General features: G+C 35.8%; 1 protein-coding gene across 40 annotated transcripts in view; it reads left to right on the top strand.

Moving 5' to 3' along the window:
* MYT1L (myelin transcription factor 1 like) overlaps nucleotides 1-13,219 on the top strand; it is a 274,007-nt gene extending 260,788 nt beyond the window's left edge. For 27 of the 40 annotated variants that reach the window (XM_085543910.1, XM_032443417.2, XM_085543905.1 and 24 more), the window contains 4 exons: nucleotides 6,396-6,487; nucleotides 8,144-8,253; nucleotides 9,945-10,088; nucleotides 10,416-13,219. In XM_085543910.1, coding sequence (XP_085400036.1) covers nucleotides 6,396-6,487; nucleotides 8,144-8,253; nucleotides 9,945-10,088; nucleotides 10,416-10,556 — 487 coding nt within the window. In that variant the 3' untranslated portion in view covers nucleotides 10,557-13,219. The remainder of the gene's footprint in view (nucleotides 1-6,395; nucleotides 6,488-8,143; nucleotides 8,254-9,944; nucleotides 10,089-10,415) is intronic. The other 13 variants (XM_085543915.1, XM_085543916.1, XM_085543927.1 and 10 more) reach the window with 2 other exon arrangements.
* The last annotated feature ends 1,033 nt before the right edge of the window (nucleotides 13,220-14,252 follow it).

Genomic DNA, 14,252 nt, shown 5'->3' with positions numbered 1-14,252 from the left:
CTCCTTGATTTCAGGCACTTAGCAGAAGCTCTCTGGTTATAAACCTGTTTGTTCTCATTACAGACATAGCCTATAAAAAAGCAGAGATCGCTTCACGGCTTTTTAGTAACAGGTGGGACAAATTTTCCTCTTCAAGTCCTGCTGTCTCTCTGCTGCCTAGTGAAGTTCGTAGAGAAACTGTGCTTTTAGCTGGGCTTGGTCAATAAACAAGTTGCTTGAAATTTTTTGTCTACCCCCCAAAAATAATCGAAGATATGTTGCTAGAGATACCTATTACACTTAAACAAGTCTCAGTCTTCACCTTCCCAACACTATTTGACTTACCAGTAAACCCACCAGTCTTCAGGACATGTGTTGTTATGTGTTATGTGCTGTAATGGGACAGTAGAGAGGCTGATAACCAGGATTTGGCTCCTACCTCCAGGAAAATCCCATCAGTGTTGCTCTATTAAGTGCTTTCTTTGTTGCCAAAATGTATAGGGCCACCTTCATACCTGTAATGTGCTCTGATTTTTCCTCCTTTGCCTGAGAGTACTGAGAGATTTTTATCAGTTGTTTCATCATTGGGCAACAGGCAAAAACCCTTTCTCTGTTCAGGGCTGAGAGGTCAGTGCTCATTGTCACGTATGAGAAGCCCACCTGCAGACCCTCTGCTGACTAATCAACTTAAATTAACAAAATATTGTGTAGATTTGCCACAGGACCAAGTATGTGCAGCTGAAGGCCAACTTTAGCAGTGTTCTTACAGTTCCAGCATTCTGAGATTCCTTAATCCTTTTTTTTTTCCCTACTACATATTCATGCCCCAGAGGGATTCCTTTCAAATTGAGTCTACTCTCAGAGCCTTTTCTCTCAGATTGGCAGTGCTCACATTTCTGCATTTTTAATTTATTTTTAAAATGTTATTATTTTTTTACTTGATTCTAATTCTGTTCTTTTATTCTGACAAATAAACATAGTTAAGCTAAAGCCCTCCCAGCTTGTGTATATCATGGCCATTCACTCTATATGGCAGCCTTTGTGTGGCTTGACCAACCAGATTTTAGTACGACATTAACCCTCCCACTCCAAACTAAGAAAGTAGTTATTTGCAGGAAGTCTTTCTGAAACAGTGAATAATTATCACTAAGATGATAACAAGAAGTTTACATTTTATTTTTAATCAGAATGGCTGTACTTTTTCTCTAGCCGCTCAGGTGATGTTCTAAGTTTTAGTTCTGAAACCAAAGCAAATAATTATTTAAACAGAAATTAAATCTAAGCTGCTTTCCTCAGCAGCTTTGTAAAGCAGCTTGCCTTGGAAGCTGCCACTTAACACATCAGTCTTCTTATTTTCCATCGTGACTGAAAACTTCACTGAAAGTTCTTACACTGGCATTTAGGTATGAGTAGTAAGTACACCAAAACTGCTTTAAACAGAGAACAAGGCTTAAAAACCACTACATTAATCGGAAATCATTCTTTCTGAGTGAAGAATTCTGAAATTGAGCTTAAGAGGCGGTTTCTTCCAACACAGCACAAAGGAAGCTGGAGTTGTGTGGCTGGTGGGGAGGAGGTGATTCCTACATGAGCCCCGGTAACCTCCAAGCAAACAGCACTACCCTGTTTGCAGAAGCTCTCCATAGCTAACACTCCTGGACTCCCTTTACTTCACAGTTCAGTAAGGAGCTGGGGAGAAACCAGTTATGTTTGAATGTAAATAAAAACAAGTGCTCAGCCATGGAGGATTCCTTTATCTCTGCTGACGTTGTTCAGAGGATTTCATCCTTTAAGGTGTGCAGGAGAATTTACTCATGGGAATAAGGAAGTCTCTACATCTGGTACTCTTCAACATAATAAAAAATGAGTGGCTCATGGATTTAATATTAAACCAAGGAAAGGGTCACTTTGATCATTGAGTCTGATCTCTTAACTTGACTTCAAACATTACCAAACAGCTCTGGAGCTTAGTCAAAAGAGTAAGATTTCTTACATTAACAAAATGAAGCAGTAGTTTTCACTGTGATCTGTATTTATCTGCATTTCAAAACTATTTTCTCTGGGGCTCATTTTGGATCTGTCTGTAGTTAACAGATGTCCTGGGACATATTCCTTTCTTTAATTTGTAGATGATGCTACTTTTAATAAACAGGAAAAGAGTTTTGTTTTATTTTCAAACAAACAAACAAGCAACAAAACAAAAATCCCACAGTGGTGGTGAATCAATAAACATCTTAAAATGTTTCTAAAATTAGCCCTCAGGATACATTGTCATTACTTCAGTTAAATCCTCTTGTTCCTTTACTTCCTGTTCTTTCTTTCTTTGTAAACTTCAACACTTCACACACCAAATACAAAAGCTGCATTTTATTTTGACCCATGTCTCCTACTTTTCCACATCCCCAAATCGCTGCTTGGAAAACATTTTTTTCACTTGACAGGCCAAGTAGAATTCCTTCAACTTTAAGAGCAACCAGTCTATGTCTGTCTGCTGAGGCAAAAAAAAAAAAAAAAAAAAAAAAAAAGCACCAATAAAAAAAAGTGATAGCTAAAATCAGTCACCCAGGCAATTACCCCACTTGGTCAGTGATCCCTCCAGTCAGATGGCCTTTCTTCCTTATACCCTCTAAGACAGCACTAGTATATTCTTGTTGCAGCTCAGCATTTTAGCCCATGTTTCACTGTTTCAAATCGGACTTCTTTGTAAATGTGTGCTAAGTACTAGTGAGAAATCTCCTTCAAACTTTTTCCCCCCAAGTAATTTTCCTTTTATTTGGGGACTAATTTAACTTTTTTTTTTTTTCAAATCTAGTGATTAATAGACTAGGCATTGGTTGCAGTGTAACTGGACTACTAAACAAGAAAAAGAAAAAGCATTATTAACATTGTATTTGACTCTTAAACAACTCAATGATCATATGCACTTTTGTGCACATAGTTTTTTGCATACATCTTACACTACTGGGTTTCTGTAAGTCACTACTCTTCATTAAAGTTGGCACAAAATGCAAATATAGCTCCATATGGATGGTGCTTATTTTGTGGATTGGGGGGCTACTTGTATTTTACCTCTGCATTCCTCCATTTCTAAAGTGTTCCTGAAAAAAAGAAGCCCAATTAATACAGGTGTATAGTGTATAGAAATGTCTGCTGCATTGACAGTGCCAGACCTACATGATTAAGTTCAAACCATGGACCTCTCTAGCACCCATCCCCAACAGAAGCAAATTTCCAATATAAACTGTCTGCTGCAGTGTCAGATGTACATAGCCAAGCAGCAAAAAATTGAGGCTTACTCAAATTTTAGCATGTACCTTACAGGAGGTTTGCAGGATGTGACCCCAGGTCACTTTAATCCAACAGTTTAATTCATTTTCCATAGGTTTTCTGTAAATTGTTGCAGTGGCTCGCTTTCAAGGATGATATACCACACTGCACTTTCTCAAATTAAATAACTGATAGTAGAAACTCAGTGAGAGCCAAGAAGCATGGCATCTCAGAGAGATAAGTTGCTGATGACCAGCGGCAGCAGCTCAGCTCCTGCTGAATCAGGAATTCAGAGGGCTCCAGGAGTTGAGTACTGGACTTCTCATAGCTCTACCTGAAATGCTGTAGCTTCATGCCCTGTGGCATCCACATTCAAGCAGAGATAAACGATACCTTGTTGTGTGTAGACTGTATTTATTACAGGCATACTGCCAGCAGTGTTGTTAAAAAGCCTTATTCATTTTTAATGCAGGAAAAAAAAAAAAAAAAAAAAAAAAAGAAAAGCTCAACAGTGCTTGTATTCTATCTTGCAGTATTTGTCATGTGTATGAGAATAATGGCAGTGGCAAGTGAGATAATTGTGATTAATTTTATGAGTTCTTTACTGGAATGAATAAGCTCTAGATTTTTCCATTTGTGTACAAGTCAGTGGAAGGGTTGTTTACAATTCAATAAACAAACCAAAGCAGGAATACACACTAATTTGACTTGTAGCAGAAAAATCTGTGACAAAGGAATCAGTTGTAAAGGCTTTCAAATTGGTAGTGTCTTTATCAAAATCACTAGTTAGATTGTTTGTCTTTTTTTTTTCTTTTTTTTTTTTCCTTTCAGATATATGTGACTCATTTTCCTTAAATCTTTGTTGAGATTTAGAAACAATAGAAAGCTATGTCCAACACATCCACTCACTCACTCCCTCCTCAATAGGATGAGAAAAAGGCAGAGGTTCTGAATGCCTTCTTTACGTCTGTCTTTAAAAGTCAGACCAGTTATCCTCAGGGTACTCCTCTCTCTGACCTGGTAGTCTTGGCTGGGGAGCACACTAACCCCCTGTGGTTCTGGAAGAAACAGTCAGAGACTACTCCAACTGGACTGCCATAAGTCCATGGGGCCAGATGAGATCCACCCGAGTGCTGAGGGAACTGGCGGAGGTGATAGCCGAGCCGCTTTCCATCATCTATCAGCGCTCTTTGTTGACTGGTGAGGTACCAGAAGACTGGAGGCTTGCCAGTGTGACTCCCATTTACAAGAAAGGTTGTAAGGAGGATCCAGGGAACTACAGGCCTGTTAGCCTGCCCTCGGTTCCAGGGAAGGTGCAATAATTGGTGCAATTCTAGCATCCTATACCTATTTGCTATTTTGAGAGAGAATTTCATTTTGAGGAGTTCCCTGGTTGGTCAGCTATTAAAGCTATTGGAGAGAAAAAGGCTGAGGATGAAGATAAGAGCAAACTGCCATAATTGTTGCAATGCAAATACTGTTGTTATCTTTAATTACTTTCCCCACACCAATGTTTTTTTCCCAAAATACACAACTTCTTCCTTAATCTTCCTCAGGACTCCCATTGTCACTTTAAGAGGAGGTTTGGTTTGTGGTCATGCCTTGAGTCTGAAGCAGAGCTTGGAGTATTGTGTCATCCTACTACTTAGTAGTGAAAACATATTAGGTCATGCTCATTCTTGATACTGACAGGGTTGTTTTATTATATATCTTCTCAGTAACAAGTCTGGATGTTGAACCTTGATTTTTCTTCTGAGAAAATAAATTTAATTTTTAAACATTTTTCTGGGAAAATTGCCTTTTCTAAATGGCTTCACTTGATAATAGTAGTCTAGGCTTTTTAGATAAAAATTCTAAATGATTCCATATTGTACTTAATTTTTTTTTTTAGTGGGAAGTTGTGTCTGTACCTAAGTAAATGCTTTTGCTCACAGACATCTTTGTCAGAAACTTGTTCCATATTGTAGAGATATTATCAGGAGGCAGTGCCATGTGTGTAACACTTTTTAGTCCTAGTGCTTATGGAATCATAAGTCCTGAAGGAATATGGACTTGTTTAGTAAGTTTCAAAAGTTCCAATCAGACTGAATATATATTTAAACTTACTTGTGATTTGCACTAAGGATGTGACTTCTAAAGAGCAGACTGTTTGATGTATAAAATTACATTAAAATAGTGAGCATTTCCCGTATCTATTTTTATTTTTTACAATAAATCTGCTGAGATTGCATTTTACATCAGACTATTTTGTATGGTGTAATTAAAAGTTAAATGTTTTGACAACATCAGAGACAAGCAATAACTGATGTCTAACCTAAACTTACCCTGACACAACTTAAGGCCATTTCCCCTCATCCTGTCACCAATGAGAAGAAACCAACATCACTCTTGCTGTAAGCAACTTTGAGATATTGGAAGAGAGCAATAAGGTCTCCTCTCAGACCCCTTTTCCCCAGACTAAACAGCCCCAATTCTCTCAGCTTCTCCTCATAGGTCATATTCTCCAGGCCCTTCACAAACCTTGTTGCTCTTCTTTGGACCTGCTCCAGGACCTGTGTCCTTCCTGTACTGAGGTGCCCCAAACTGAAACTTTTATTATGCTTCAACAGAAAACTAACACATAAATACTGTTGTGTTTTTATTTTTTAAGCAGTTAAAAAATAGCAATTTACTCTGCTCAGTACGGTATATTCACTGAGAGAAGCATAGCCTGTAAGGGTCAGTTGATGAGATGCACATCAATTAATGAATTAATGTCTAGGCACGTTAATTAAAGTGGGTGGCAGCTCAAAGAGGAGTCATGTAAATTTTAAGTGGAGGTGTATGTACAAAGTAACTACTTTTAAAATATAAATTTTAAAGAGGATCATTAGAAAATCGGACTGTTGTTCCTTGGTTCTTATCTGTTCAAGATATATCTGACTTATATGTTAGCGTTTACACAAAAAAGAATTCGTATGAAAGAATAAAATCATGAAATAACTACTGGTAAGTCTTAATTTCTTTTTTTCTTTTTTGACTAACGCACTCCTTCAGTACCAGGTAATGACCATGATCTTCATCTCTAATACTGCTTTCTGTCACAGCTTTGGATTAATGATTTAGTTTCAAAGATCTATCAAAATTAATAATCTTTTTAATGTTCACAGTTTATCAGGATGTCCCAGAGCTACTTCAGCAATGAAGAAAGCAAAGCTGTCTGGAGAACAAATGCTAACAATAAAGCAGCGGGCCAGTAATGGTAAATTTTTAATCATTACCTTTTAGTACAATATTTCATTGGTAGCTTAAGTTGTCACTATAGGCTCTTTTTTCTGTGCGTGGAAGTCTTCGTATAAACTGTGAATTCAAGGTCAAGAGAATTTAAAGTGGGCTTTATGCTGTGGAAATCTGAGTCAACAGTGGAGTGAGTCAGACTGGCCTGTTACACTCAAATAACTCTAAAATATTTCGAAGTAGGGCATAGCATTGTAATTTTCTGGTTCTCTGATTCATATCTCATTCACCAAGTTAGATAGATGACCTTATGTTGTTGCAGGATTTAAAGGAGGAAAAGAATTTATTGCCAAAGTGTCAAGTCCTTATGAGGTCCCTTGAATTCATTTGGGGTTGTGGTTCTGTAACCTCCATTTCATCTTCAATGATCTGCAGTCTTTCCAAGGAAACTTGAGTTTCAGGAAAGATGCTGCAAGTACCTTGGATGAAAGTGAAGACACTATCCTTGCACCTGAACTACAAATAAAGCAAACTGTAGGGGCTTCAGATGAAATAGGCAGTACATAAGCATCGTGTCTGGGAGGTACCTAAGTCCTAATTTTTCTTGGAGAACTTGAAGTAGTCACTTAATCTGTGACTGTCCATGCCTAATATGCTGCCTTCTTAAATGCTGGCATAAAATGTGTTTCAGAACCAAGAAGCATTTATAGAAAAAGCTTTCTGAAGAGCCATTGCAACACACATTGCCAGCACAGCTGGAGAACGTATTGGTTCAGTTGCTAGTATTCAGGGAGTTAAAGATCTGGGCGTAATTTCCTCTACAACCTGCCATATCCAGGAAGAATGGCTTCAGGAATGGGATACAGACATTTGGGATGCTTTCGGAGGCACACAGCATCCTTCTTGTTGCTGTGAGGCATAGTGGGAAAAGATATGTAAGAGCAAGCCAATGGGAACACAAACTCTCTAGCTTTAGGACTTAGGACTTTTACTTCAGTAAAACCAGCTATATTTCTTCCTAGGACTGTTACATGCTTTGCTATGATAATTAAATGAATAAATAAAACCTACAGAGTTCATTCATCTTTGAATCCTTAAAGATATTGGTGCCAGTTCTTAAAAAACTAAAACATCATTTCCATTTTGCAAATTGCCCTGAGTATCATTATATAACACTTCTGAACTATTCAAATATTAAAAGCAACAGCAGAATCACAATATATCCTAATGCATCAACAAAATTTTACTACATTGGGAAATGATTTTGTCAGCATTGTGTTATGAAAAAATTATCATGTTAAGATATTTACCTTCAGAAGTTCTATAAATTAACCTAGTCCTTCAAATAAGTTACATGAGACTGTGGAGCAGAATTCGTTGTTACAGGTGCCTTTCTTGTAATGCGGTGTTAAAATCAGTATGTGTAAAAAGAAAGTTGTGACTTACTGATTCTCTAGGCATTTTCCTAACACATGCTGGAAAATTATTGCAGATTTGAAAGCTGTGGAAAATACATCTAACTTTTTAACTTCAAAACACAAGTTTGAAGAGCATTTCCTTCTTCTGTATTTTTTTCTCTAATACTTCTACTTGAAGTAAATTAAATATGGAAGTAATTAATTTGCTGAACTCTGATTTAAAGCTTTGTATTGTAATACATCTTTTATTTTATATGGTATAGGTATAGAAAATGATGAAGAAATTAAACAGTTAGATGAAGAAATCAAAGAACTAAATGAATCCAACTCCCAGATGGAAGCTGACATGATTAAACTCAGAACTCAGGTAACAGTTTTATGAAGCCCTAAATTCAAGTGCTTTTTCTACGTGACTGGTTAAAAGAAATATGGAAGATAAATTGTAGTCTTTCATATTCCTCACATACTAATATGTGAGCCATTTGTTAAATCAGAAAACAATATTCAGAATGCAATTTCCACATCAATTACCACCATTAAAAAAAAGAGCCCTAGCTAATTATACTTTCAAAAACAATGACAAAAGCATGACCCATCAGCTTTTTATTTCCCCTTGATAAAGCTATGTATACATTTCTAATAGTAGTTAAATTATTAGGTTAGATCAGAGTCATTAACAGAAGTCACAAGGTGAAGGAGCCCAAATGTACAATGTGGCTTTTTTCAGGTTTGCTTTACAAAGGAAATTTAGATATGGAAAAGAGTACCTATTACACTTCATCACCTAGAGCAGCTCTTGGCAGCAGGAGTGTTTCACAGATCCAGCTTAATTCCTTTTAGGTTCCCTATAAATCTGTTGAAAACATGGGAAAGCTGATGTTGAAAGCTCATTTTATTCTCGTTTCTCACCAGTCCTAATGCTGGATGGAAAAGTCAAAGGAAGGAAATAAATTGAATTCCTTCCCTGAAAATTTTCCATGGCCCAGCATAGCTTCTGGTGCTGTTTTATTTGAGTACAGATGGAAACAGTGAGCTTTACTGCAGTTCCCAGTATTTTTCAGCCTTTAGTTCCATGATAGTAATCATTAAATGCCCACTGATCCTAACGGAAGTAGAGATGATTGTTTCTTGCTACTTCTTTACCTGCTGCTTGTGGAGAAGTGTGTAATGTCCATTGTGCTCCTCCTCTTGTATACCCAAAAATAGAGAAAGGATGTGGTCTTTTGGAGTGTTTTTGTTTGACTTCCAAATGATAGCAGAATTTATATTGATACCTCATTTCAGTTTTATTCAGGGCTCTCTGTCATTATTTGATCTTTATAGGATTTTACAGATGTTTTACAGTTTTCTGGTGAGATAAAGCATAACTGTAGGGAAATGATGACAAAATGCCAGAATGTAAAGCAAGAACTGCATTTTTGCATAAGACTTGGAAGAAAACATTTTAAATTTAAGATCTTCTAGTAAATTTGTTGATTTTAACATGCATTTCCAGAAATATGAGAGGAGTAGAAATACATAAATGTAAGATAGGGAAAGAAAAATCTGCAAGTAATTAATTTTCAAATAGTCAGCATCTCACATGACACAGCCCAAGGGAAAAAAAAAAATATGTTTAGGTGGCAACACTCAATTATAATTTTTAATAGATTTTCTAGCTATTTAAATTATTGTGAGACAGCAGCACCATGCCATACCTAGCTGAGCTTTCATTGACAGCAGGCTCTTCATACTGGTCACTAACATAAAATTAGTTTTTAGGGTAAATATTGGAGCGTGACTGACTCTAACAAGCACCTGATTTCTTTTTCTACTCTCTGTTTTAACCTACACAGACAAACACACACTGCGCAGTTTGTAATAGCTGTTAACAGTTGTCATCCAGTGTGTAAAGTTAGGACAGGTCTACAAAGTGTAAATAGGTATAATTGAGTTATAATTTTAGTTTCAATAACAGATATTTTTCTCCTTTCTCTGGTGTTTCTGTTATTACTCCCTTTGAAGAGCACATGCTTTATAACAGCTTGCCTTATATTACATTGTACACAAATTTGTCCATTTTAGATTACCACAATGGAGAGCAACCTGAAGACGATAGAAGAGGAGAACAAAGTAATTGAACAGCAAAATGAGTCTCTTCTTCATGAATTGGCCAATTTAAGCCAGTCTTTAATTCATAGTCTAGCTAATATCCAGCTACCACATATGGTAAGTGATTGAGAGCACAAGTTAAGGAATTTGGCGATCTTCAGTTCACTTCATACAATAGATGTCTTTTTTATGTTTACGTTTCATCAACCGGTTGGATATTTGTGGTAACAGCACTGAAACCATAAAGATACATTTAACTGCTAACAAAGGCATGGAGGGCCCGTTCCGGTGTATCCTGTAAAAAAATTAAGTAAGAACTAAATAGGCATTTTAAATATTATAAACAAATGGTGGCAGTTATGCCTTGATAATATGTTATGCTTAAATGAATATACAATTAAGAAAATAAAAGTTGTATATGAACTACTATTTAATATCTCGTAGGAACCAATCAATGAACAAAATTTTGATGCTTACGTGACCACTTTGACGGACATGTATACAAATCAAGATCGTTATCAGAGTCCAGAAAATAAAGCCCTACTGGAAAATATAAAGCAGGCTGTGAGAGGAATTCAGGTCTGAACAGCTGCTATAGTGGTGAAAGTCTTGCTTAAAAAAAGGATGCCTCTTGTTTTTTGCTGCTGTAATTTACCAGAAAGTGTTATATATTTATTTCTGTTTGAAACAGTGTTATGCTTACAAGACTTCATAATGATTTTATGTCTTGCTTTAAAGATAGTAACTGCAGAATAGTTTTTTGAATACATTCACATTTTGTACGTTTTCATATAAGCTGACATAGTGTGATATGCCATGTAATGTTTATAGCTGCTAATGTATGCACATTTTTGGGGTATATATATTTCTGAAGAGGTAAGCTGATCAAAATAAATAGAGTGTAAATTCTTTTTAATGCTTTAGTGATTAAATGTTTTAGTATTTTGAACTGAAATGGACAAAAAGAAAAAAAAAACAAACAGCTTTGAATGACGATGTTGCGGTCTGCAGCCACTTTTTAAACACTATCATTTTGCCTCATGTTGGAGGATTTTATGGGATTTAAGAAATACATTTTGTGTGCATATTGTTTCATAGCAAGAATTGGTTGCAAAAATGCTTTATTTTTGAACAATGCTTGAAAATATTATGTGACTTTTGTTTTTGGAGGATGGTGTGTGGTGGGGGCAATAAAATGAGGTTTTTTGAATTCCAAGAAAATGGCATGGATTAGATGTAAGATACAAAATGGGTAATTTATTGTAAGACAACATCAAGCCATGGAAACTTGACAGAAGATTCAAAGCAGCTTAAACAGCACTTTTTAATTAACTTCTAAGCATTACATGGTATGAATATGAGAACTTCCATTATGAAAAGAACTATATCAGAGGTGGACAACGTGAAGATTTCAGCTTTTATTTTCAAATAAACTTTGGAGCCAACATTCTCTTACCTCTGCTGGACTGCTAGTGCCCCTCTGAATTATCTGTTATAGCAATGTAGTTCATCTTTCAGAAATTCTGTATTTCCAATTCAAGGTGGAAGACAATATTTTAAAATTAATATTGCCTTTTCACATCTTTAGTTTTGGGATAAACACAAATGATCTGCTTCTGTTAGCATTACTGAACCACATTCGCTGCTCTCCGTAGTGGGAATGCAGTTCAGTAAAGACTTTTCCTTTTGTTTGGCCAAGCATTTGATCCGATTTTTAATATTTCAACATTTATGTTTTGCTTTTAGTTGGAGAACAATCGTTACTGCAGCATCCACATACGCTTTGTATTCGTTCTACTATTACCTATTGCAAAAATGAATGCAATCAAATTTTTAATGTAACTAAATATACTTCAGCACTTTTTTTTGCTTTAAACTGGATCATTTTAAGGTAAAACTTATTTGTATCTTCAAGATTTGATTGTTTTCTTCAAAATGACTGCACTATATGTATGCATAAGACCACTTTTTATTACTACATTTTTCTTTTTTTAAGTAGTAAATTTGGTGATGTGTTGTGTTTTACGGATGTTGAATTTATTTAAATTTGATAGCATATCTTTTTCCTTCCATGTCTTGATGTTATGCAGAAAGTACAAAAGTACTTTAAAATTTTGTTATGAAAAAGATGGATTTTGTAAAAAATAAAATATTTTTAGCAGAACAGGACTTACAGGGTCATTGTCCCCACAATGTGCCAGTTGACTATTTGCACTTACCTTGCCCTATATATCCATACGGAGGTGTGCAATTTCTTGTGTCATTAGCCTTGTGACACTAAACTAGAACAAATTATAGTGGAAGCCATTATGGCCAATCCAGTAATATTGCTAAGGGAGACTACAGGGATCTCACAACAAATATTCTGATACAATACTCAACCTCGGTATATATATATATGTATAAATATATGTATATCCCAGCGGCACTTTATACTATTCACTGTACAAAAGCTTACAGTTTTCCACGAGGACTTTAATAACTAGCTGGGAAAAGATTATGTAATTACTTTGGGGCTCTGCAGTATCTTATCTGTACAGTGCCCTTTTTCTGTTGTGCTATTAGTTGTAGCTGCCATGCTCAGAATTGCCTTTTTGAGAGCTGAAGCAAGGTGCTTGTTGTTCACCTTCTGCCATATATATTGTACTTTTGCCCTAGCCTCCTTTTAGGGCTTTCATTGTTCATAATGGCATATGCATTTTTCCACTGCATTGTGTCTGCAGCTTCTTTGCCAGTATAGTAATGCTTTCAGTAGAGTAATAGATAGTATCAGTTTTGGATTCTTATTGTTATCACCTATGTACAATGGAAAGGGATTTTAAGCACAAATCTGCTGCTCATCTAATGTTGGTACATAATATCAAATCAAAAGTTATCTGTGACTATTATATAGGGATCACAAAAGTGTCACATATTAGAATGCTGACCTTTCATATGAAATTATTGTGAGTCATCAGAGTTTATTTATTATAACTTATTGTTCATATTCATTTCTAAGTTAATTTAAGTAATCATTTATTAAGACAGAATTTTGTATAAACTATTTATTGTGCTCTCTGTGGAACTGAAGTTTGATTTATTTTTGTACTACACGGCATGGATTTGTTGACATTTTAATTTTGCTATAAATGTGTGGAATCACAAGTTGCTGTGAGACTTCATTTTTAAATTGTGAACTTTGTACAAATTTTGTCATGCTGGATGTTAACACATCTTACTCTAAATAAATAAAAAAATGTGTTGCCACATTTGTAGCACAGTGGTTCTATGATCAGTTTCCGAATTTCACTTCATTTACTGCATGGCATCTACACAGATATCTTTATAGATAATTTTTAACAACTAGCCACGGTCTCTGATTTCTCGAATTCTTCAGGCAGGATGTATGACTGCCTCTTTGAATTATGTTCTTCCTGCTCAACAGAAATTTGTAAAACCAAGGAGAAGTTTATTCTAACATTTCAGAACATCCTAGACAGAAATTTCACAGTGATTCCCTGGCCTGATAAGTGCAATGGAAGGACCGTACGTTTAAAATGAAGTACACTGATAATTAGGTCCTCAGACTCAAAAATGATGAATTGAACATGAACCTGAGATGGGATGATTTTCAGTTTCTTTTGACCTTCATTAAGACTTTTCACACCTGAGCTTTTATAGCCTATCCACAGAAGAGGCAAAGGAAAACAACAACCAGTTGACACTTTTGGTAGGCGCTGCTTCTGGCAGGAAGAGTGACCTTCAGTAACCGCTGTCATATTCAACATTAACTGTGATCTGCACCACAACTTAACCAATGTTATGACTGCAAAAACTGGTTTCAAATTCATTATCACTTTTAAACAATCTAATTAAGATATCTTAGTGGGAAACAAACAAAAGTAATTACAAAGGAGATTAGCAATTAATTGATTTATAAGCTTAATTATTACTTTACCATATGCTTAGTTCCTGTATTGCATGCATATTATGTCCAGCATTATGTTATCAGTGTATCCAGTGTTATCAATAATTAATTCTGCATGCCATTCTTCTTAATTGAATTCCTTTGAGATCATCTTAAGTGACCAGAACAGGAGCTGCCATATTCTCAGCCATCTCTGTCTTTAGCATATGCTGGTTGGCTGAGGGAAGGGCAGGAATACAAAGGGTCCAGGGCAATTTGCACAACAGAATGCAAAATAATAAATAAACAAAAAGGCAGATAAAATCACACCTGCAACTGAAGGCATCACAGCAAGAAGGAGTATGATTCTCTGTGTGAATTTGTTTTACTCAAGG

The sequence above is a fragment of the Coturnix japonica genome, chromosome 3 (genome assembly GCF_054131305.1).
Source record: "Coturnix japonica strain WE chromosome 3, WE-NBRP24, whole genome shotgun sequence".
NCBI lineage: Eukaryota > Metazoa > Chordata > Aves > Galliformes > Phasianidae > Coturnix > Coturnix japonica.
Note: the sequence above shows the minus strand (reverse complement) of the source record. Positions and strands in the feature narration are given on the sequence as shown.